This window comes from Helicoverpa armigera, chromosome 24 (assembly GCF_030705265.1).
Source record: "Helicoverpa armigera isolate CAAS_96S chromosome 24, ASM3070526v1, whole genome shotgun sequence".
Lineage (NCBI taxonomy): Eukaryota > Metazoa > Arthropoda > Insecta > Lepidoptera > Noctuidae > Helicoverpa > Helicoverpa armigera.
The window spans coordinates 9980577-10005179 of record NC_087143.1 but is presented as its reverse complement, the minus strand read 5'-3'; the positions used below and the strand labels follow the sequence as shown (position 1 = coordinate 10005179).

The following is a 24603-nucleotide window of genomic DNA, read 5'->3' as shown; positions in this document are numbered from 1 at the left end:
CGTGAAATATCAGAGTAGTATTATCAAACTACACTATACAAAATATCAACAATACTATGTACAGCTCTATATGTTCTCTTCTAGATCTAGGAAAAGACTACTCTACTAGATACTAGGAAAAGAGATACTACCTAGTCAAGTTTAAGATAATTCTTTGACAATTATCATTTTACAAAGTTGCATTTTCTGTCTGTCCCTATGAATGCTTAGATTTGGGTGCGATTTTTTTTAATAGATAGAGTAGGTCAAGAGGAAGGTTTACACTAAGGTTTTACATTGCCACCGTGCGAAGACGGGGCGTGTGGCCAGTTTTCATAAATGCTTAGAATTTTTATGAAAATCAACTAGGTACCTAAACGCTTTTGCTTTCAACGTTACTTTTCTTAATATAACCCGCGGTCCAAGAAGGCACTGAAGGCACTGAAGGTCCGGAACCAAGAAGGCACAGACAGACCATACTAAAAATGTCATTACCACACAAAATAATTTAACAGTTAAAGTAAGGTTTACCAATAACAATGAAAGAGGTTTTCGAGGATGTGCAATAAAAACAATATTTATATTCAATTAAAGGTTTTTAATCATCAATATTTCTCAATAATATATTATCTAAGAACTGTGCAGGGGGTTCAATTGAATTTTGGTATCTCGCCCAGCTTATCCATTGTTGTATGCAACGAAGTATTTCTTCGTTTTCTAATACCAAAGAACCTCCAGCAGATCCACAATTCACACAATATAAACTATATTCTGCATCCATTGTTGTAATTATAATACAACTAAATTCGATCACAGACAGAGCAATATCCGAAAATGCCAGGAAAATCCTTTTCCTTTACACACAGCCGAGTCTACCAAGTACGCAATCTAATCGGAGTCCGTAATCAAGCCAAAGTTGTTAGAATATAACCATGAAACGCATAGAAAATCACAAAAGAAACGATAGTTGCAAAGCAATCAAACCATTGACATAATTATTATATTCTAATCAAACTGACTACTAGCAAACTGACTGAAGTACACCAGTGTTGCCAATTACGAAAGTATAAAGCCCCCAGTACACATTGGCCCAAGCGTGGCCAATACACGCCATCACCAATGTGTACACGGGGTATTGGTGCATGTTGGTGGACATTTGTCAAGGTTGGCGCGCATTCGGCGAGTTGTCGGTTTTTTGGGCACACATCAAAGGAATCGTGGCCCAGCTTGGCGTGTGGTGTTTACACATTCGGCCAATGTTTAGGTCGTCACCGACCGCTGAGAATAGTACACTTTTGTGTTGCGTGTAAAAATGAATATAGTAGTGTAGTATAATATAAATATATATAGTAGATAGTGTACAGATAAATAGCCGCAGCCTTAATTACTTCGACGTCCATCGCAAGTGGTTTGCCAGGCAGCAATGAGCCATGCTCCAATGTGTTAACACTATTTGATCGTGGCACTACATTTGTGCATCGCAAAGGTTGGCCCAACACAGGCCAATGTGTACTGGGGGCTTAATACTCGAATGCCAAGCTAGAAATTCGCGATTTCGCTTAAAAAAATATAGAATACTAGTATTTTTCTAGCTAGTCAGTTTAGGTATTTAAATGAATAAAGTGTTACCAACTAATTTTAATAACCGATTTCGGAAAGGAGGTTCTCAATTCGATCCGTATTTACCGAAATTGCGAAATCTTCCGAAACTGGCAGCACTGGCTGACGGAAACATTTTATAAGGCATCAATAATTGTGACCCTACTTTTTATTTGGAATTTATTTATTTGAAGTGTCCGTGGAATACTAAAATATGTTTTAAACAATATAAAAATAAATAAAAATTATAGTATAATTTATATTCACATCGGTTCTTAGGCCAAAATTGAACAATGTCCTTTGATAACATTTCTGATGCAGACGTTTTGGACCATAAAGCAGGTTCTGAAGGTTATTTTAAGTTGTAACGAGTGAAGAGGCTTTTAAGTCTGAAAACGATTTTAATGTTTTTTCTTTCAAGTTTTTGACGTTAAAGTAATAAATGACGTAATAAAGTGACTTAAAAATATGACTGTAAGAAGAACAAAATGATGTTTGTTATTAGTATTTTGCTCAAGGTTGATCACAATTTTATTGCAGTTTTTAATAACTGAGAACAAATGATTTTATATAAGTGATGAATTATGTACGTATTATGTTCTGTACTTAGTATTTCTTCTTTAAAAAAAACTTATTTATCTATCTTTGTCTTACCTTTATCTTATCTTTTCCCAGTGACTTGTCTTTTTTTTTCTGGTTTAACTTAAGTTTCAACTAAGCAAATTACCAAAATAACTTAGTAGTTGTTGCTCAGAACAATTTGTGATTTAAAATAATATGTTTTTAGATGTAAGAAATTAGTATGATCCTACCTAAATTATTGTAAGTACTTAATGTTATTGTCTAGTCATTTCATCACATTATTATAGCGAAACGCCTTTTTTAGTTGTAACTGTCACCCAGTGAAAATATTTCCAATGCATTTGCATTCATTTGCATTCATATTGCCAAGATTTAAAAAAAAATTGAAGAACATGTTCTAAATTTAAAAGCAATGTCAACTTTTTTTTCGTAAATAAGGGCGACAATGATTTTCATTATTTTCGTCCTGCAAAATAAAATCAAATTAAAGATAGTTCAACTCAGATTTGCGCACGGCCCTATGTGTGCGTCGGCTTGTAAATATACAACTTTCATTCGTGTGACAGTGACGTCGTCCGAGCATGACGTGTTCTTATCGCTTTTTGTTATGGGTACAGTCGTTTACGAAAATACTAGTTATTCACGGAGAAATTATTAAGGAGTCAGGTAAAGCGTTTCAAAAAATGAAACAACATTCAAAGCTTCTTATTAAATTAAATATAATTTTCTCATACGTCTTTTCAAATTGACATTGACATTATCTAAGAAATAAATAAGGTGAAATATCTAAAAGATGAATTAAATACTTCTTACATATTTTCTAGCTCGGGGTACGCGGACAATAAATAAAAGTGTGGACTAAGAATATAAAAAGAGGTATAATCTAGTATAATAATGTAAACAAAATGTGTGGGGAATTTAAAAAAATTATATTGCTTTGCATAATGTCGACCAAAATAAGACGAAAATAATGAAACTCATAAATGAACGTTTAAGTCAAATTGATGAAGGGATGTGGGGTAATACTTGTCGACATATATAAAAGAAAAAAGAAGATTACTATAGACATTTTGACATGGAGTCAGAATTTATAATTCACCTTGGAGAGTAGCGAATCCGAAAATTCATCATTTGATTTTTCAAGTAGCGATTCATAATCATTATAAATAAATAAACATTAAATTACGTAATAACTGTTTTTCTTTAAACACCCGTATACAACTCCTAAATAACTGTATTGTACCCGACTGTACCTCTTGTCACGCACACAAAGTCACTGTATATGTACAAGGGTTACCCACACATAGGGCCGCGCGCACGACTGAGTTGAACTTACTATACCTTCAAGGCCAATTTGCAACATTTCTTGATTTTTGTAAATGAAAGGTTGTTTCGCCCCAAAACGTAGATATTTGAACAAAATAACTAGATCTGCATAATGTTCATTGTTAACAACTGATACTTAACCCTGTACATATTATGCTGTTAAGTTTTGAAGTTCCCAAATAAATTGAATATGAAGATGCATGCATTGTTATTTAAAACTGATTGTAAAACAGAAAAAAACCATCACGGCTTAGACTTTTCAGTTGTATGTTCTGTGTATGTTCGAATTTCAAATTGAGTCTTAATTTTGAGTCAACCCGCAAACATCACTACCACAAAAATAATTTTGTTATTTTGTTACAAAAATGTCAAAGTGTAACTTATGTTTTGTATTGAATATAAAGAAAGCTATAAGCTGAAAAAACTATCAACATTTACTGGAGATCCTTGGAGTGTGAAAATAAAGGACATAAGTAGGGTTAAGGCTGCAACAGTGGCTATAGCGGGAACAGTGGCGCAGGCGCCATTAGGGCGAAAGTAACACAGATATGTATACATCTCTCTCACTCCTCGGAAGCTCTCGGGATACGAACAAGTATAAACTAGTCAAGTTGCGGCTGCCGCGACCGTATGGCGTGATGTGAGACATTTTACGTTTTTACCGGAGAAAATTTGCAATTTAAGGTAAGATATACTTTGTTTTTACGCCCTACAGTTTTGTTGTATTAATAAAACAATGTTTCTGATCAAAACTATGTATAAATGAGATTGCTTTGACGCGTAATCCATCTCTCAACAAGCAATAACGTGGCATGTGGTGCGTCATCAATTAAAAATGGCTACCAAGTACTAGGTGGATCAGACCGCTTGAGGACACAGGGGATCACGAGCCACTGTGTACTGTATTGAAATCCATTTCAGATATGAAATATAAATTGATCTTACATCTTTTGTTATTACTAACCAAAATGTATTAATACGAGGTTATAAGTTTGTCCGTTGAGCATGTATTATATTTTTTTCAGAATGCCACGTCCTGTAAAGCCCCGTAAAATCGGGAATCATACTGCTGAAGACATGAAAGAAGCTCGAAAAAATATAAAAAATGGAATGAGTGTGAGGAAATCTTCCCAAATAATTTTATTTATAATTTAGCATTCTTTGGGTGTAATTACCTACCTTAATTATTAAGACTAAGAAAATTTTAAGTTATTTTAAGTTTATATTTTTCCAGAAGAAGGGAATCTATGTTTAATAGCAGTTGATTAATGTTAAGGTTTAAAAGACTGATGATTAAAATGTACATGGTACTAAGTTTCTGTTGAGTAATTAAACTTAATAATAAACTTAAAATTGCATTTTATTTTAGATTTATATGTCGGAGACTGTCAATAGTACGGACACTAAACGTCACGCAAGCGCGCCCTCTAGCGGCGTTTCCGGTGAAACAACATTTTGGCGCGCTTGGCAGAGTGGTGGCGGTCAGCGTGGCGTCCGCGGAGCTCAGTCTTAGGCTATGTTCAGATGACAAGCGCATAACGCGCGTTTTGATGACGTGCGTTTACAACTACATACATTTTATAACGCCTAACGCGCGTTAGCATGTGTACAGCCTGAACAAAATGTATGTATTTGTAAACGCACGTCATCAAAACGCGCGTTATGCGCTTGTCATCTGAACATAGCCTTAGCTCAGTCTTGGTCGAAGCTTCGTCGAGTCTTAGTGGAGTTGTCGCGTGTAGTGTACCTGGTGTTATTGCCTAGCGTTGTAGTACCTAAACTCATTGTAAGTCTTGTGATTTTTGAATTGTAATTGTTCTTCTATGGTATGGTTATGGTATGGTATGGCATGGTATTATGGTCTATGGTATGGTTCTTGTGGTATTTGTATGTTTTGTAATGGTTGGTATGTGTTGCTGGGGAGTTTGTTCCGCCACTTCTCCCCACCTAGAACACGTAGGAAGTAGAACTAGAACACCTAGAACACGTAGGTAGTTTTGGGGGCTGTCTTTTGTTCTGACTAATTTGAATAAACGTTTGAGTTTTTAGTTTGTTTGAGTTTTGAGTTTCTTTGAGTTATCTCTTTGCTTGATTACCCTAACTGATGTCGGACGATAGTGCCATCCTGATGACGCCTCCGACATCAGAAGTGAGATGCAATCCAAATGCCCACATGCGTTTCGAATTCGCCATGCGAAGATAAATTTCTACCCACTAACAAAAAAAAAGGAGGAATGTAACGTCGATAATTTGAAATGGAGTTTGTGGTGGAAGATTTATTAAGAATTTCAGCGAAGGTGCAAGTATGGTAACCACGGTTATGGTAATGGTATCGTTTTCCATTTTTACATGTCAAGCTAGTTATTGAGGGTATGCTATAAAATTAACCGAATCTGTCTTTTTTTTTTTCATGTTTCAACGATGACGGTGGTTTTTGTGATATCTGGCGACAAAATTACTGCGGAGCATCCCAGCTGGCCTGCCAGGAGCCTGACGTGTCATCGTGAGGTCGGAGTGTTGGTGCTCGTGCATCTCCGTGGCTTCACGTCCGCGAAAGCCGCTGTACTGCGCGACATAGCGATGTGCGCATCGTCCCGCACGTTGAGTGGAAACCCGGTGAGACCGATCCATTTTTGGTTTATTTTTGTGGTTATTTGTCATATGACATTTATAAACTTGAGAGGTAGTCTCAGTCTCGCTGATTAGTGTTGGTTATGAACTGCCTGGGTTTAAGGAGCATTCATTGTCACAAGCTTCCTTATAAAGCTGCTGTTAGGTTTGTTTTGATCCGAATGTGTCATGAATTGCGTGGTTGGGAAAGTCGTCAATCAGTGAAATTAGATTTATGCCATGATAGTAATATTGTCATCGTTGTTATGAAAATGTTGTGATAAAATTAACCGATTTCCGATTTCTTTTGCATGTGATAATCCCGCGAGCCTCTCCTGCTTCGAGTGAAAGAAGTCTAGTCTGCTAGTTCGTCGCTGTGGTATCCGCGAGCACGACGCCTGGATTCTACTGCGCGCCGGATTTCAGCCTGAACATACACAAGACGCACAGAGATGTTTAGAGACGCCTGAATGATAAACATGGTGAGATCAATCCAATTTTATTGTGGCTTGTCATTGTACTGTTTGACTGACTCCTTGGCCTAGTGATCGTAAGCGTGACTGCGTGTCTTGGGTTCGATCCCCGGGTCGCGACGAAATCGCTTTGTGGGTTTTAGAATTTGGTCTCAAACCATATAGTGCTTGATGGAGGCACTGTGTAGAATCGCGATATGTGTTGAGATGTTGATGTGTGATTAATGATGGTAGTTTTTTTTAATTAATGAAATCGTAGATGATGAAAGCTAGGTTCACAGGGTTGTGTGTTGCACTTCAATCACAGGGTTGATTGACTGTTAAGTTGGAAGTCACAGAGATGACTGCCGTTGAGCACTTGTCACAGGGATGGCTGAAGTGTGTATCTTATGTTTGGTCACAGGGATTACCTGGTTTCTGTTTATTAACTAAAACTTCAAATTAGAATATTTTTTGCGACATTTGATTGAATTGTGCATCAGACTATAGATTTTTGGTAAGGTGTTACGTTCACCTGCTCAGTAATTTCATTGTGTTAATTTGTACTGATTTGTGCCAATGGTGGATACCGGGGTGACTTGGAAAAGACCCGTTGGCCTGTGTGATGGCATCGGGGTGACCAAGAAGAGACCCGTATACATCAGTGGTACAGTTAGTGTCATATCACTGTGGTTGTGGTCCCTAGGAGGCCAGAATGGGCTGAGAGCTCGGCTAAGGGACAACGGTCACGTGAAGCCTAGCGATTTAGTAATTTACAAGTTGAGTCTGATTAGCAATTCGATCTTTCTTTGATTACGTGCTTAGCTTTTAAGGTAGGTACTCGTATCTAGTTTCTTCATTTGAATAGTGATTGCTATTCTTTAAATCTGTAACATGTGTGTAGGTCTTACTATCTTACGAAACGAGAAGGTTTGTTGCTGGCCCATATGTTGTCAATATTTGATGCCTAAGCACTTTCTATTTCTGACTTAACAGATAATATCTACGGTGAACAGAGCCTGGAGAACAGGACGAGGTCTACTAGTCAAGCGGCGGGCGAGGTGCGCTGCAGTTGCTGTTTGGAGCGTCATCCTCCCCCAGATTCGTCGTGGAGGCCGTATGAGTTGCGGCAGGCCAGGACATCGCATGTCATCGCACAAGGTGAAAGCATTCTATTTCATTGAAAATGTTTAGATTGATCAGACGTATGCCAAGTGGTCGGGTACCAAATGAAGTAAATGAGGATGAGTCAAATTGTGAGATTTAATCTGTTCCAAGCTAGATACTCCAGTTGCAGACCGGGTCAAGTGTGACCGTATGTGTTGACCGCACCAGTAGTGTCATTGTAGCCGTAGTTCGTTGAAATCGGTATGTACGCGCCTCTGGGTAGTACACCGTGAGCCCGCGGTATTGCAGTGAACACTGGCGGGGGTCGGGTCTAAAAGGTTAGACCGTAGAGTCATGGGAAGACTCGGTGATCCTGGTAGATGGATTGCATAAGCATGAGTTGCTGGGCTAGCAGAGCCGTATAGGTCTAATTGATGTGTGTGCTTGGATACAGATACCTAAAAGTTTGTTGTGTTACGATACTGGCCTTTGTTACCTGATCAATTGGATTTTACATGAACTGAACTGGTATTTGATTGATTTTTAGAAATAATATAGAGCCGGTACTCAATTATATGTCTTTATGATGAAATGTAATTTTGTGTAGACTCGGCGTTCCTATGTGAGGTTCGCAGTAAAGAGTAACTGGAGGTTACTGGGCGAAGTGTAGCCATGGTCACATGTAGAGCTTAAATGTTTTGTTTTAATTTATCAATTTAGAGTTTATTGTCTCTTGTAAGAGGCAGTGATCAGTTTTACTTTGAAATCCCTAATTTTGATTCTGAATTATTGTAATGAAACAATTATTTTATTTCTTTTCATTGATCATTTCCCAATTAAATGTAGAGCTTGTTGTTTGTGAGAGTATAGTACTCGGTTGCTCAGGGTATAGCTTTTGAGAACTAGTTGTCACCTAAATTGTTTGTTAAAGACCTAATTGAGGCCATTTGAAGTTTTTTTCAATTTCCTTGAGAGAAGTAAGAGAGTAAAACGAAGATCGAGAGTTACTGTTGTGGTCAGGAGTGGCCGAGGCTGTATTGTGTATACTGTGCTGTGTTTGTGTTGTTGCAGATTAACACACGAGGACGTGTGTCCTGTCAGAATGGCCGTGTCGGAGACTGTCAATAGTACGGACACTAAACGTCACGCAAGCGCGCCCTCTAGCGGCGTTTCCGGTGAAACAACATTTTGGCGCGCTTGGCAGAGTGGTGGCGGTCAGCGTGGCGTCCGCGGAGCTCAGTCTTAGCTCAGTCTTGGTCGAAGCTTCGTCGAGTCTTCGTGGAGTTGTCGCGTTACTGCCTGGTGGTATGGTATGGTATGGTATGGTATGGTATTTGAATGTTTGGTATGGCATGGTATGGTATGGTATTTGAATGTTTGGTATGGCATGGTATGGTATGGTATGGTATTTGAATGTTTGGTATGGCATGGTATGGTATGGTATTTGAATGTTTGGTATGGCATGGTATGGTATGGTATTTGAATGTTTGGTATGGCATGGTATGGTATGGTATTTGAATGTTTGGTATGGTATGGTATGGTATTTGAATGTTTGGTATGGTATGGTATGGTTATGGTATTTGAATGTTTGGTATGGTATGGTATGGTTATGGTATTTGAATGTTTTGTAATGGTTGGTATGTGTTGCTGGGGAGTTTGTTCCGCCACTTCTTCTCCCCACCTAGAACACATACCTAGGAAGTGGCGAAGGGCGGGCGTTTTGGGGGCTGTCTTTTGTTCTGACTAATTTGAATAAACGTTTGAGTTTTGAGTTTGAGTTATCCCTTTGCTTGATTACCCTAACTGATGTCGGACGATAGTGCCATCCTGAGGACGCCTCCGACATACATTTAAAGATTCACTGTGTACCTAAGTACCTACCCGCCCGACCCCCGGTACACAGTGGCTCAGTGGGACTTTTTTTAAAAAATGCTTTCTATCTCCTTTTTCATTTATCGGTTGGACAAAATACAAGAAAAAAATTAAAATAGATTAAATACACTACGTACGAGTCCTATTTGTAACTTCCTAACACTACTACAAATAAAGAGAGAGCTGTCTAAAAAAAATTGAGCGACTGTTGCCGCCTTGACCCTAATTATTATTACTTCTCTTTTCCAAGCGTTTAGTTCTTAGGCTCCACTCATAGATGGCGTTGTCACAAACTTAAGGGCAGGAGCAAAATAAAACAAATGTTTAAAAAAGCGCACGTTTTATTACAGACCGCTATCTCATACAGTTTCCGTTTATATTATATATTAGGTAAACCTCAACAATAAAATTTTATTAAAATCTTAAGTTCCTACACTAGAACGCGTCTAGTAAAACTGAAACTATTCTAATATACACCTAAACTTCATTACAATAGAGTTTAAATTACTTTATCAAGGCGAATCTTAGACGACAAGGAAAAAGGGTACATAACTAAATAAGTACTGAAAGAGTTACATTTTATATTCTAAAGTTATATCATTTACAATAACTGTAAGGAGTTTATAATTATTTATAATAATGAAGATCACAAATTTCTACTTATTCTAACTATTTAAATAGTTTTATAAATAGCACACCGCCAATCCAGGGTTTGTCCAAAAATGTTCCAATTCCACACTCAATTTGTTTTGTCAAATCTGTAAACTAAGTTTATTTCCAAAAGAAATAATACTTTTTTATAACAGTAGTTACAAGCAAGCCTATTTAAAAAAGCCCTGTAAATAAACGTAAGATGAAATTGGAACTCTAATGGGGTACCCATGATTTTGGACTTAAATTGGAGATTTCATTTTATTCGCATAGAAAATGTACCTACTTAGGTAAATAGGTTCACAAATAATTATTTTTGGAATTGAAGAAAGAGAATAAACAGTTTATTTATTGAATAGATCACTAAGTAGGTTTGTAGGTTAATAAAAAAACAATACATGTCATTAAAAAAATACTCTTGTTCCTAATTTTTGTTGATAAAAAAACGGTTAAGGTACTTTATTTGTGGCACAGGTTATACAACATTTGAGGATATTAAAAATATAATGCTATTTATACAAGGTTTAGCTACAAGTGAGGCCGTGCTACGAATCTAAATATTTCTAGTACAAAATGACCAACTAAAGCTTTTCAAAATCCATTGATTTTTGGTCAATGTCCTGAAAGAATTATGGTCATATATGTACCAAAACAAGAATGAAAACCTACAAATTTAAGCCTAACAGTACATTTTTTCTAAATATAAGGTAATTATGAAAAGGGATAAGATTCTTTATACACTTTACAATGTTTTAGAATTATGCTACGCAATCCATTCATTTATTTAAATGCATTATTTCAAAATTTTATTTATAATTTTATTAAAAAAGTTGCAAGTTTGCTTTTTAATATTTAGCTATCAGCAAGATTAAGATAAATAGATTTTTTACATAATTATTTACGAATAAAACTCTTTGAACACCGTCCTATATCTTTATATTTATCTACACCATCATTAAAAAAAACCTTTCGTTAATTTGTTTACAATAAAAAACAGAAGAAAGTATCTTAAAAAAATCATACCGAGTGTTTTTGTTAACACTTATAACTTTAGATTCTCTGTCTTTTATTGATCGTTAAATCCCACTTAATTGACAGTTTCCATGGACAAAATCAGAAAAAGTCTACAAAAAAACAATCTTTAAAAAACCTATCCATCTTTCTCTGACGTGTAGACACCCTTACATTTTTTACATAAATGTTTGTGGTCTCAATTTTGTTTCAATAAAAGTTCCGCTTATCTTTCGCTGTTGTCTAGGACAAGGGATATTTTCTTTTAGCTAAGTTATTAATAATGTTATTATTTCCTATTAGGGACTAGCACTAGCGACGTTAGTATTGAAGCCTATACTAAAAGGCAACTTACACATACATTATATCTACGTAAATACGACTAGATTTAAATGTACTCTTATTTAGCTTTATTTTCAGTATTGGTAGGTGTGTTCTGAAATTATTGCGGTTTACTGGCACAATTCATTTTGGGTAAAACATGAAAAAATATAGTAACTAATAAATGAAAACAGTCAAAATAAAAAAATGAATATTTTGTACTTGATAATACAGAAGAGCAAAAATAATCATTTTTACACATTTTATACAAAATAATAATAATTGAAACTGCAAAATAAATACATAGGCTAAAGTTGAAGTGAAATCCGTCTACTATTAATTAACTCTTGTAAATTAAGGTGTTCTTTAAAACTGCAAATCTAAAATACTGAGGTGTTTTCTAAGCTAAAATGTGGCTAAAAACCAAGGGTTATTTCGGCCTTAAACCAAAGCTAAATCTCAAATCATCTTACAACTAAATTCTAAACTTGGCAAATAATTTTGATCTAATTTTTAAATCTAAAGCTATTTTTTACAATTTTATTTTAGCTAACGTAAGATAAAAATTAATGAACAGAATATTTTACACGAATTAGAAATAAATTATTTGAAAAACAAAATGGCGTTTGAAATAAGCTATTTTCAAAATTGAGGTTTAACTTAACGGCATAGAGTTGAAAGTTTAGTAACAAAACAACAGTTTATTATTTAATTTTTCCAAAAGTTTTTGATATTATAGTTAAACAAAGAATCGAATGAGTGTAAGTTATTGTCTAATCACGTCGACACCCGATGTCAACTACTGAGTTACTAGGTAAGTATTCATATATTTGGCCTAGATTTTAATCTAAATTATTTTACGATATATTTGCAGACCGAATAACATTTTATCGCAAGAAAAATATGATATTCAGAAGGACCAATTTTCTTGGTCTTTTGAATATATCTGCATATCGAGAAAACAGATTATATATCTCTGAAATATTATTTCGATCTGCAAGCTATCGTCTCTATAGTTAATCCTAGTTTTGGTGTCACAGTTTACTTTAAACTATTGTAGTTACTTATAAACTTCACAGTGTTATATTCGAGTACTGGTTAAATAACTGTTTTATTCTTAAACTATTCATTCTAATTCGAGTAATCTCATTCTTCAAACACATTGAAACAAAGAAATTAACATAACTGTGTCTAAAACTATGGTTAACAAAATATATTCAGCGGTTTCTATATCATTCACCGGTAACTAAAAGAGAACTTTAAGTTTCTAATTACCCTCAGGTAAAATCCTTTAACAATGGTGTTAAATTCCTTATCTTCAGCGTTGATTTTTAATTGATCTAAATTCCTCCTAATTCATATTTACAATACCAACCAACATGGTCTCTTTTACACAACTTCCATTCAATACCAAAAGAGTGATTACGATACTCTAACAGTCACCATAACCTTACTTTGACGCAAAAAGCACGTATGCACATTTCTGCATACATTTAACATCTTCAACAAACTATAGTCTGACCATTCTTGCTGCAGTTGACAGTTGCTGTCAGTCCGTACAAAGAAACTGACATCTGTCAACTGCTCAAACTTCAACTGTCAATAGATCCAAAAATGGCAACGACAAGCTATCGTAATTCCTCTGATCCTAATTCAAAACAGTGACACCAAAACGTTTAACATAAGGCTAGGAAACACCATTTGCGAAATTGCAAATTTCCGCATATCGTCCACGTAGGGTCTTACCTCAGGGTCTTGAACCTTCGGACCTTGATGGTGGCTTTATTGGCGCAGAGCTTGAGGGCGGTGGCGGCTGCGATCAGGTCTGCTGAGGAAACGTCTTTGCCATCCACGGCGAGGAGGAAATCTCCGCGTTGGATGCGACCGTCTAGTTCTGCTGGTGTGCCTGGCAGCTGGGAAGGTGATAGGAGAAAATCAGAGTCAGCTGAGATAGTTTTTGAAAGACTCTTTATAAAATGAGGGAGAAGTAATGTTGTAATTCTTCTCCCGAATTTATGTTGTAGTGTTGTTGATTGAATTGAACATTTGAGCTTGTCATTGAAGATGTGATCTTTACAAATCCCCCTGAATGGACACCCAGGGCATTTGCATTTTTGCCCCCCTTTCATAAAAAATCCAATGACTTTTCATGACCTCAGCTGTTATATTGTGGATTTTTATAGCCTCTCGATCCGTTGTTTTGTGAGTAGAGATTGTTTGATATAATTACACGAACGAACTAAATGTAAAAATCTCTTATTTCAAATACAACGGACATATGGGTCATGAGAATCCCCTATAAGAACCGAATAAATTACGATATAGTGTGTGCAACTCACCAGGTTTCCGATATAGACGCCGGGCGCCTGCACGGGCGCGACACACGCGAGGCCGAGCGGGCGCCCCGCCTTGCGCGCGAGGTCGATCTCCACCTCCTCCCAACGGATCGGCTCGGGTCGGTGCACTGTTAGCTTTAACTGGAATCATACAAGTAAAACTAGTTACAAATATGTGCTATTTTTAAGTTAGCCACAACTTTTACACTCCCTAAAAATCTTCAAAATTTGCCACTAACTGTAGCGGGACTAATGTAGTCATTGACTTATGACTTCACACTTCTTTCATGGTTCATTGCATGTTTGAGATGCTGTTTTCTTTTATGATCTCCTCTGTGTATTAAACTCCTATGTATTGCCTTATACACTTCATCTATGTACTCTCCTATACGCTCTCTTATAGATAATACAACTATATTAGAAGGAACATGAAGGACTTCTATTATGTAAACCCTTAACTACTTCCCCTATTGTAGTCTCCTATATACTGCCCCTATGCGCAGTAATTTGTAAGTGTCCCTCTCCCACTCACTCACCTCCCCCTATTTCCCCAACTCACACAGCACTAAGCCCCACTGCCCCCTTACCTTAGCAGTCTTCTGCTTGATGGTAAGACAGAGTCTCTCGTGCGCCATCTCCTTGGTGAGGTGGACTCCGTTACACTCGAGGATGTGGTCGCCGGGCTTCAGACGACCGTCCTTCGCGATAGCACCGTCCTTGTAGATATCCAGGATTATTGCTGATGCACCCTATGAGAGGAATATTTAGGTATTGAATTCCATAGTATAAAAGGTTTAGAACTGCCTCAAGGAGTTGTGACAAAATTGAAATCTAAAAATACTTAAGGGACTTCTTCAGTTTATATGCTTTATAATTTTTGTGTTTTGGATACTACTACATATGGACCATCGATGCGAATGGTAAGAAAAATGCCTTGAAGAGAGTGGTTTTCTATACGTCAGATTTATGAAACTGCTAAGGAAACATGATGATCAATAGATCAATGCTAGTCTTTATTGTATGAAGCTTATAACAAACAATAGCATACAACTCGCAATCTCGCAACAATATTCAAAGCAAAGGCAGTTTTTCGTATATACAATGAATGCTTTCCCTCCAGCATAACGTTATTATTTTTAGTTTTCTTCTGTCTCTTCTAATACCTGTATCTATAGGTACTTACATTAATAAGTGTATCACTGCCTCCTAGCAGCTGTAAGCCTAACACTTGGTTGTTGGAGTTGATCTCTATGAAGGTGTCCACGTTCGGCAGTATTGGTGCAGTCGCAGGGTCTGCTGGCGGTTCCACTGGAATGAGCAGACAGCAAAGAATTAAGTAGGTTTTCAAGGGATTTTGAAATGGGTTATATACCCAACTCATCCTCAGAGATATTTATGATTACTTAAGTCACTCCTTAGTGACAGATTGTCAAAGAAGTCCTTCACTAAGGAATGGCTTAAGTAACCATTAAATGAGTGCGGGGGCTAGATTTACAAATATTTTGGTCTGATATACATTTAATAAATTGACGACTTCATCTGTGAAGCGATAAGATTTTTTTGAATATCAGTGATTCCCATTTGAATGGAAATGTCTGCAAATAAGCATTTTTAATATAAGTATATGGAAGTGTATGAGGTGTATAAGAATATTCGTATGTTTATCCCTTGTTTCTGCAACTTGTAAAAGCAGCCTTATTCTCTAAGCAAAAAGGTATACCTTTAACAGGCGAGGGTGCGGGTCGTGGTGTCTGCGGGCGGCTGGCGGCGAGCGCGTCCGCATTCCTGCTGGCAGGACGAGATGTGCCGCCTACTGAACCACTGCCTGGAAGGGACAAACGACTTTATGTTAATATACATAGGGTGTTTAATTGAATAACTGCAGTATAGTGATCTGTTAAGGCTTTAAAAGCACATGGAGAACTCATCATGTCCCATAAGTCCCATGATATTTTTATCATTTTTGCACAGATGAGTGTTACATTTGACTCAACGACAATAACACGCGTTTCGTCTTTAATGCATAACATTAGTTGTCTCCTAGGCTCAAATACTGATTTATCTTTGCAGTCAGTGTCATTGGTACTGAATCTTCCCGGTATCATAGTTAATGTATCTGGGTGGTTAATGTTCCCATTTTTTGGAGACTGGATATCATCAGATGATTCCTCTTGCTGTGGGTGTAGGAGGCTTATATTTCAGGTAACTCTTACAACCCTTACAACACCTCTTTAAAGAGGAGCCCAACATAAGGAAAAGAGCTAGGCAGTTATTTACCAGCTCCAGGAGTGGCAGGTGCTCCAGGCGACTCGTCTCCGGGCTCCTTGAGGTTGGGCGTGCACACTGTCAGCACCACCACGCCTTCTGTCTGCTTTAACTTCGCTGCAGCCTGTAATATCAAGGCATATGGGTTTGCAAAGTAATTCAACTCAAGTCTTCTGAAAGACTCACTAAGAAGAAGAAGTACAGTTACGTTACAGCCTTTTTATCGTCTCAATGCTAAGCAGGCCTCCTCTCACATGGAGAAGGATTGAGCGTTAATCAGTAGAAGAATAATTTGAACTAAGTATATTTTATTTATCATGGTGTTATACTTACGGCATCGTAACTGCAGTTCAGTAAGGAATCTCTGTTTACTGCTAACAGCATGTCACCAATCTGTAGTCCTCCCTGAAAATAGAATACCAACAACGTTAAGCAACTATACGGATAAAATATTCCACAGAAAAGCAGCTTTTTCAGGCCCTTGAAATAACAGAGTTCTAGAAGATATACAAAGGCTGAATAATGGCCAAGTAAAATATAAAGCAATGCTTAGTGTAATCAGTCTTTAAGGTTCTAGTTAAAGATGGTGGTAGTTAGATCAGAAGATAATTTCATACCTGTTCTGCAGCGCTGCCTTCCTGCAGATCTGACACGAAGATGCCTCGACCTGCCTCCGTGTGGCGACCTTCGATGATCATAATGCCCAGACCAGATGGACCCTGGAATATTAGGTCACTTTGTTAATCAAAAGGCACAGTCAATTGGCAGGACCCAAATGTGATTTAGAATATTTGGCAGTGGTGACTGGTAGTGTACATTAAACTAAGAAAACATAGATAACCTTCACATGATTATGTCCTACTAGCCGATTATCGGCTACGGTGGCTGTTCTCATGTAAGGAGATCAGCCAGCTGCGCAGGACATATTATAGTGCATGAGCATTTGCTTGGACACAGGTGCACTCACTATTCTTTCACTCTCACAGCCCGATGGGACGGTAATCCGACACCACCGGAGAGAGATCAGACTTTAACATATTATGTAACTGTGTTGTTCAGTTTTGATATACTTGTAATCTCAATCTCTAATTCTTATGGACTGTAGTGATGTTGAGAATCGTACCTTCTTGATGGTGATATCTCGTACTCCTTTGTATCCAGCAAACCGGTCTTCCGACTGAAACAAACAGTATAAACGTTAATAAGAAGCACATCAATAACAGACTAAGTAATAAACTGATTATAGTAATAAATTGATTTGTTTCACACCCCTCTAACCTCGCTTAAGAGGATTCTAAATCATGATAATTAATTTAGTCACAAATATTTGTCTGACAGCATGTTATGTATTAAGTTTGTAAAAAAATGTTTTGTTTTGTTTTTTTTTCTCACTGTTTCATTTTCTTTTCTTTTTTGGCTTAATTAAATAGGTTTATGTGCAAATTATAGTGCATGCAGTGCTCTTCTTTAAGTGATGAGGCACTTAGATATAAGTTTAAATGTATAGTTATAGATGTAACCGTGTACTCATTGTTGAAGAGCCAAACTAAATAAATAAATAAATAAACAATTGTTTTTGTAGAACAATTAAAACTTCATAGTAATAACTTTTAACAAAGTAGATTACTGTTTCATTTTTGTCAAAGTTTGCTAAACTATTTTATTGTTAAGCACTACGTCCAACGCTGGAACCCAAGTATTCAGTAAAAAATGGTTTCCAAATCTGTTCATCAATTTAGGAGCTTCGATGCTACAGACTGATACACAGACAAACTTACTTCTAAAAACACACTTTATACGTCAGGGGTTAAAAATGAATTTGTTAATGTTTTACAAATGACGATTAAAATTCTTCCATTTATGTCGTACTCGGGTAAAATCTCCACAAATATAAATCAGTTCAGTAGTTTACCACTGAAATAGCAAACAAACACATACAGACAAAGGTATTCGCATTACAACAGTAAGCATGGAACGTGCCACTGTTTACTCAGTTGTCCAACTTGTATTACTATTTACATTATATACTTGGACTATGTATGTAAGGTAAAGTAAGTATACAATATGTAAGCCGGTATATAAGTGTTTGTTGTGGCTATCGGTGAATTGGTACAAAAATGTGGCTCGTGATTTCGGGGGTACTCATTCGATGCTTAAGTTCTAAATAAATACATTTAGTTCCAATAAGATAAATCACTTGTTTTTTACCGAAACTTTTATGAACCAACCAACATACTTATTGCTTGGTAAGGGTCAGTTGCACCATTTAACTATAACGATAGCCAAAAGATAACTAGCCTTGGAATTGCCACCCGTTGTACAAAACGCGCGATTTCACAACTGAAAAATGGTTTCAGTTATAGTTAAAAAGTACGGTAGACCGCACATCAGTGGTAACTGTCCTGCACCTCAACTCAATAGTAATAAATACGATTTTCCTATAAAACTGTTACATTTGTTTGTTATAAAACTGACCTGAAGTTGACTGTACAACTCACCTATTGGATCCAGATTACTAAAAAGTATTTTAACTGTATAAAATTGAGTCAGTCAATCTCTAGTTCAAGGAAGCTACAAACTGCTAACTGTGTAAGTACACAAAACTAGGTATATAAAATAGTATTTCCATGAAATTTTCCTTCATGGTTTCATCATAGGAAGCATTAGTTACGGCAGAATGCTATTTGTTTACGTTAATCACAATTAGTTCTAACAACAGTATTGTTAACTGCTCAGCCTTTTCCTAACAATGTTAATATTGCCTTTTCACTAAAAATAACTGTCTATATTTATCATTTATGCTTTGTAAAGCTGAAGAGTTTGTTTGTTTACTTGAACGTGCTAATCTCACGAACTACTGGTCAGATTTGAATTAAAATTTAGTGTTGGATAATCCATTTACCGAGAGAGGATGTAGGCTACTTTTTATGTAGGTCGGTGAAGTACTTTCCACGAAACACGGGTGAAACCGTTGACAGAAGCTACCTTGTCATAATTTTATATCTTTATAACTGTTGTTCAGTCTCTTTGTAAATATTAACAAAATCACAAAATATCAGATGTGAAACATATCATTAGCTAATGAGCAAATCTCGTCGGTGGAGCATAAATTACGCATAAATAATGTTTTTATTAACACGTTTACATAACGCTCTGGGTGCCATGACTCATTGCAATACAGGTACCATACAGAAAACCCACTTCATACAAAAAATCTTATACTAATGCGAAATTATCTCAATGCCAGTCTAACTTCGTTACGTACCTCGCATATAGCTAGCCTCGCGGGAAGGCTTAGCTCAGCTGCGTACGCCGTCAGAAAAGTAAGACAATTCACCGACGTAGAAACAGCTCGAGTAGTCTATTTTAGCTACTTTCACAGCGTTATGTCCTACGGTATTCTTCTGTGGGGCAAAGCTGCTGATATTCAAAACATATTTGTATTACAAAAACGAGCTGTTCGTGCGATATACCGGTTAGGTAGTAGACACTCGCTAAGAGAGCTCTTTAAAGAAATAGGCATTCTTACTGTGGCATCACAATTTATCTTTGCCAATATACTTTACATTAGGCAAAATATTCATTTGTACACCAAAAAAAGCGATGTTCACAGTATTAACACTAGAAACAAGCACAAACTGTGTGTACCCACTCACAGACTTCATAAGGTTCATGGATCATTTTTGGGGCTCGGTATTCGCTTTTATAATAAACTACCTCTAACTTTACTACAATTACCGTTTAACGCATTTAAATTACAAGTAAAGTCAATTCTTTCAAAGAAGGCTTACTATAGCATTAATGATTATTTAAATGATAGGAATAGTTGGTCGCTAAGTTGAACGCGAGGCAGCTCATTCTTGTTATCACTATAACTAAATTATTAACTTATTATTATTGTTTACATTAATTGACATTACTTCGGACATTAATTCTGAATTATAATTGAGTTTATTTTTATTTACTTAGGGAAGTTTTGTTAAACTTGCTTAGCATTGTTTCTTTATGGCTTGCTAGTGACTGCAGCATTTCTTACATGTTCTACTTTTGTTGAATAGCAGCAAGCACGTCATGCTCCCTTAGACGGTATGGCCAGCGGTAGCGTTGGGGGTCGGGTTGTCCCCTTCCCTCAAAAATGTGCGAAGGGGGCGATGGCTGATCCTCGCGTTATACTCGTGAACGGGTGCTGCTGGCGGTACCAGGTCGTGTTGATGGCTATTGACACTTTATCAATTTTAGTATGATTTTCTATTAGCTTTTTTTTTGAAGAAAATAATAATACTGTAGTCCTAGCAGGTACACCTTGTTTGTGTTGTACAGCTACAACATAAACATCTGCACATGTAGGTGGGCACGCTGATTCTATGCTTATATTAAAATACATTTTTATTTTATTAACAGGAGGCTTTAGATACACTTAATGGACTATAAGAAATGCTTGAGTACTTAGTCTTTATAGGTGTAAATCTGTGTGCTAGCCTACTTGTGTTCAGTTTGTTTTTTTTTTTCCTTTTTTAATTTTATATAATAGTTATCATGTGATAATGATATTTTTATGACTTTTTGACTTGTTTTGTATACATTCTGGTTCTTCAAACCTTACAGACAGACATGTGTTGCTGGGGAGTTTGTTGCGCCACTTCTTCTTCCCAGCAAAAACACATAGGAAGTGGTGAAGGGCGGGCGTTTTTGGGGGCTGTCTTTTGTTTTTGACGTTCGAAAAGTGCTGATTTATCAGCCTAATTTGAATAAACGATTTTGAGTTTGAGTTTGAGTTTGAGTTTGACCTACCTCAAAATCGTTCTTATGTAATTAGAATTAATTTTTGATGGATAAAATTAATTTACAATACGATTTTGGACAGTATCACCCGAATTGATAAACAATTTAACTAATTAATTAGTGGAAGTGTACGATAGCATTTTAATTGTATTGCTAAGGTTATGAACTTTACTAAGCAATAAGCATTAATTCACACTTCAAAAACATTTATCAGTAGTACAAGACTACATAATATTCTAGATATTCTAAAACAGACTGGCAATAAAAATATCAACACCTCGGAAATGCATTTCAGACTCAGATGCAATCAATAACATAACAAACCACGTTAAGAAATAATCGATTTAATATTTTATGGTTGTACTAAATCGTTATGCAGTGATAGATTGATTGATAACGCCGAAACGGTGCGCAGTGACAGATTGGATTTTGAGGGATTATTGGGTCAAATTATTTTTTCAGGATTTTTGAGGAGTTTGTTATAATACTTTTTGATAGGTGTTTCAGCGTTGAACTTTAACTTTTTAATCTTTTATTATTAGCCTATGCTGTTTCCTTACTGAAGGCCGAGATAAGATGGTATAGCCGATATAGGCCATAAATCTGGGCACACTTATGAAAAATATTTATCCGTCTTATCTGATTGCGATTTATTAATAACTCGATTTATTAATAAATTGAATGGAGTAAACGGAATTAAAAATGATTTCATGAGTTTAAAACTTCGGTTAATATTGAAATATGCCTTCTGCAACATACCTGTGCAGTGACTCGCTCAGTTCCGGGTTATATTCCCGGCTCGGTAATGCTTTGTTTTTGTGTTCACGTCTGTGTTTGTGGTACATGTGTTCACAACCAAACAGTTATGCTTTTATGAATTGTAACATCACGATATTTGAAGGTTGAGATTTAAAATTATGTGAGCATCTTGATAACTCTTTACTTTATCACAGAAAGATTGAAAATTTTATTAATTGTCAGAATGTATTTACAAAAGGTGTTTTTAAGTAAGTAGAGTCTCAAACATTGTACCGAATCGGTATATGAATTATTAGCCTTGTTATCATATTAATTACTATATACAGCTATGAAGTGAAACTCCCTGCTTGAGTCTGTGTTTTCTGATAACTACCTACAACCTGGAAGTTAAGAGTGAAGTGGATACTTCTGGGCCAGCTCTGTTACATCGTCGCATACTATAAGGGCCTTGTAACCATACTTATTACTTTCGTAAAAAATCAGCTCTTCTCTATGAGACCAACTTTTTAGACCTTTGGGTACCAATCCTATTTGAAATAAAAATACCTATTTGACTTTGACTGAGATATCGTAGTAGTCAAACGCGTGCCCATTACATTAAAAATATGAGTTGTACTACATGAAGATACATAATTATGCACTCGCTTTAGTAAATATACAGCAAGTGCACTCTATCCACTGATATGACTGATAAAGTTGCATCATTAATTAAAAGACTGTTTTAAAACTACATTCGTGCGGCCACCAATTGATTTATTTATTTTTTGTATTAAAAATCAATTAATGCAAAAAGGAGAACATTTATAAAACCGGTAGATGCTGATTTATAGCTAGTTTTTAAAGTGAGAATCAAATCCATAAAAAAGCGACTGTGTTTTGACTTCATAGGTATAATAAAACAGACATTTAATATTTTTGTTTTCCTCAAAAATTAAAAATAAGTGGAAAAAATACATTCATGAATATTTTAATTTGTTCCTAAATTCAAGAACTGGTTGGAGTATGACATAAGTATCTTGCAGATAAAACATGCTTCAGTATTATCTCACTGCGGAAAAAATCACTATCGCACCAGATAGTGATATTTGTAATACTATCTTATATGAAGTAAATAAAACTTGCATTCTTCGAAAGATTAAGACTTTTAGGAAGTATTTTTTTTTCAAACCTTGCTAGAAAGTTTTAAGCACAGTGCACACAATAAATTTTAAAAATACATTAAAATTTGTGTATGTATTTGAATAATTAACCCTACCACAATTGTTCACTTTGAAACATTTAACCAAATGGGTATAGAAAAAAACACTGATAGAAATTACATAAGTCTAAATAATAGGAAAACAGATAGAAAAATATTATGCAAATTATATTATTATTTAAATTTTAATACAGCTGACATAATCACTTCGACAGGTTATTTGACTTTTGCACACTTAAAATAACAATAAAAAACTTAAAACACTTTTGTATTAATGCTTGAAATATAATACCTAAGAACTGGTCATCTGCCTAGACTTTTTTCCGCTTCCAGTCTAACTGGTTGCAGTTCAATAGTTGTTTTACATGGATCTGTCCATCTAATCAATAAAAAGAGTAGTAGAAGCTAAAGCTAGCATACGGATAAAAATAGGATAAAAAGGCAAATGACCATCTCCTGGTTCTAAACTACCTTTCCGCCGAGTATAACCAAATCACTTTAGCTGTTCTTTATCCATTTATGAAATACATATAGTTAAACTGGCACTATTTTTAGTATTTTCTTTTATTTATATAGAGAGTTGTTTGTTCGCATTTTGATACGTAGGCAGATACGGGTCATGTAACTTAAAAAAAGGTTACTTTTTTCTTTTGTAGGACAAAACTTTAACTCTTGCGGTCATGGACCCATCATTTATCATCCTGTTTGTGAAAACACATAATTAACATTATTTTTTTGTAAACCTTACAAGGAGGGTAACCGAACAATGACCTGGAAATACCAAATTAGGATGTTTTTGGAAAAAAATACCGATATTTCCTTTACCTAGGACCTAGCTGTATACCTAATAGGTACTTAATAGCAAAAACCGACTTCAGTATTATTCCTTAACACATTTTCCAAACAAATTTTTCTGACAAATAAGTACTATACTCAAAATCGGTTCAGCCAATTGCGAGATAATCGCGCACAAACATACACATCTACATACATACAGGTCCAACCGAGATCTTCCCTTTTTTGGAATCGGTTAAAAAGTGCATGCTTAATGCACGTGAAGTACATAACGGTACATAACAAGTATATATGTACATGAGATGAGTAGGTATGTATGTATGTATGTACGTCACGCCGAGTAAATAGGGGTAAACTTTACTTAGTGATACTCTGATAATAGAAGCCTTTTATCTCGTGAATAAATATGCATAATACAGAGATAGGAATGTTTAGCAATATTGTTAACTAAACAGCTTGTTTGTTTTAGTGTTAGAAATATTGTGTTGTTGCTGGGAGGAGTGGGCAGTTTATTGAAATATTTCTTTCTCAAAACAAAACATTGAATATATCCGGCGATTTTTCGAAGTTTTTCAATTTAGACACTATCTATCATTTAATATTTTGAGTGTATTCCTAGTCCAATTCTCCTTTTAAATATTTTACTTAAGTTTACTTTAACATTAATTCAGACATTCAATAATGATTACTTTTAGTCTCATCACATTATACTCAGCATGACACATCCACCTTTTTTCAGTAGTCTTTTTCTGAAGTCCCGCTGGCCAAATTCTTGTCATTTAGGTATGATGTATATTTTATCGAGCTCAATTTTAGCCATTCGATATTCTGTTTACATAATTTAGCAAATACCTACTCTATTACTCAAATTGTAAATTATTATACAAAACGGTTTTCCTCAAAAAACCAACGCTATTAAGGAAAACCAATCATCATTTAGTATTTTAATGTTTTAATA

At 35.8% G+C, this 24603-nt stretch overlaps 1 protein-coding gene across 1 annotated transcript in view; it reads right to left on the bottom strand.

Annotated features, from left to right (window-relative positions):
• Positions 1–9850: 9850 nt before the first annotated feature.
• The window catches only part of LOC135118620 (uncharacterized), a 160110-nt gene continuing 145357 nt past the window's right edge, over positions 9851–24603 (bottom strand). Inside the window, exons 28-36 of the mRNA XM_064041088.1 lie at positions 17235–17288; positions 16729–16830; positions 16445–16516; positions 16124–16235; positions 15567–15671; positions 15030–15154; positions 14434–14595; positions 13850–13987; positions 9851–13423 (exon numbers count right to left, since the gene is read on the bottom strand). Of these exons, the coding sequence (XP_063897158.1) occupies positions 13253–13423; positions 13850–13987; positions 14434–14595; positions 15030–15154; positions 15567–15671; positions 16124–16235; positions 16445–16516; positions 16729–16830; positions 17235–17288 (1041 nt within the window). The 3' untranslated portion in view covers positions 9851–13252. The remainder of the gene's footprint in view (positions 13424–13849; positions 13988–14433; positions 14596–15029; positions 15155–15566; positions 15672–16123; positions 16236–16444; positions 16517–16728; positions 16831–17234; positions 17289–24603) is intronic.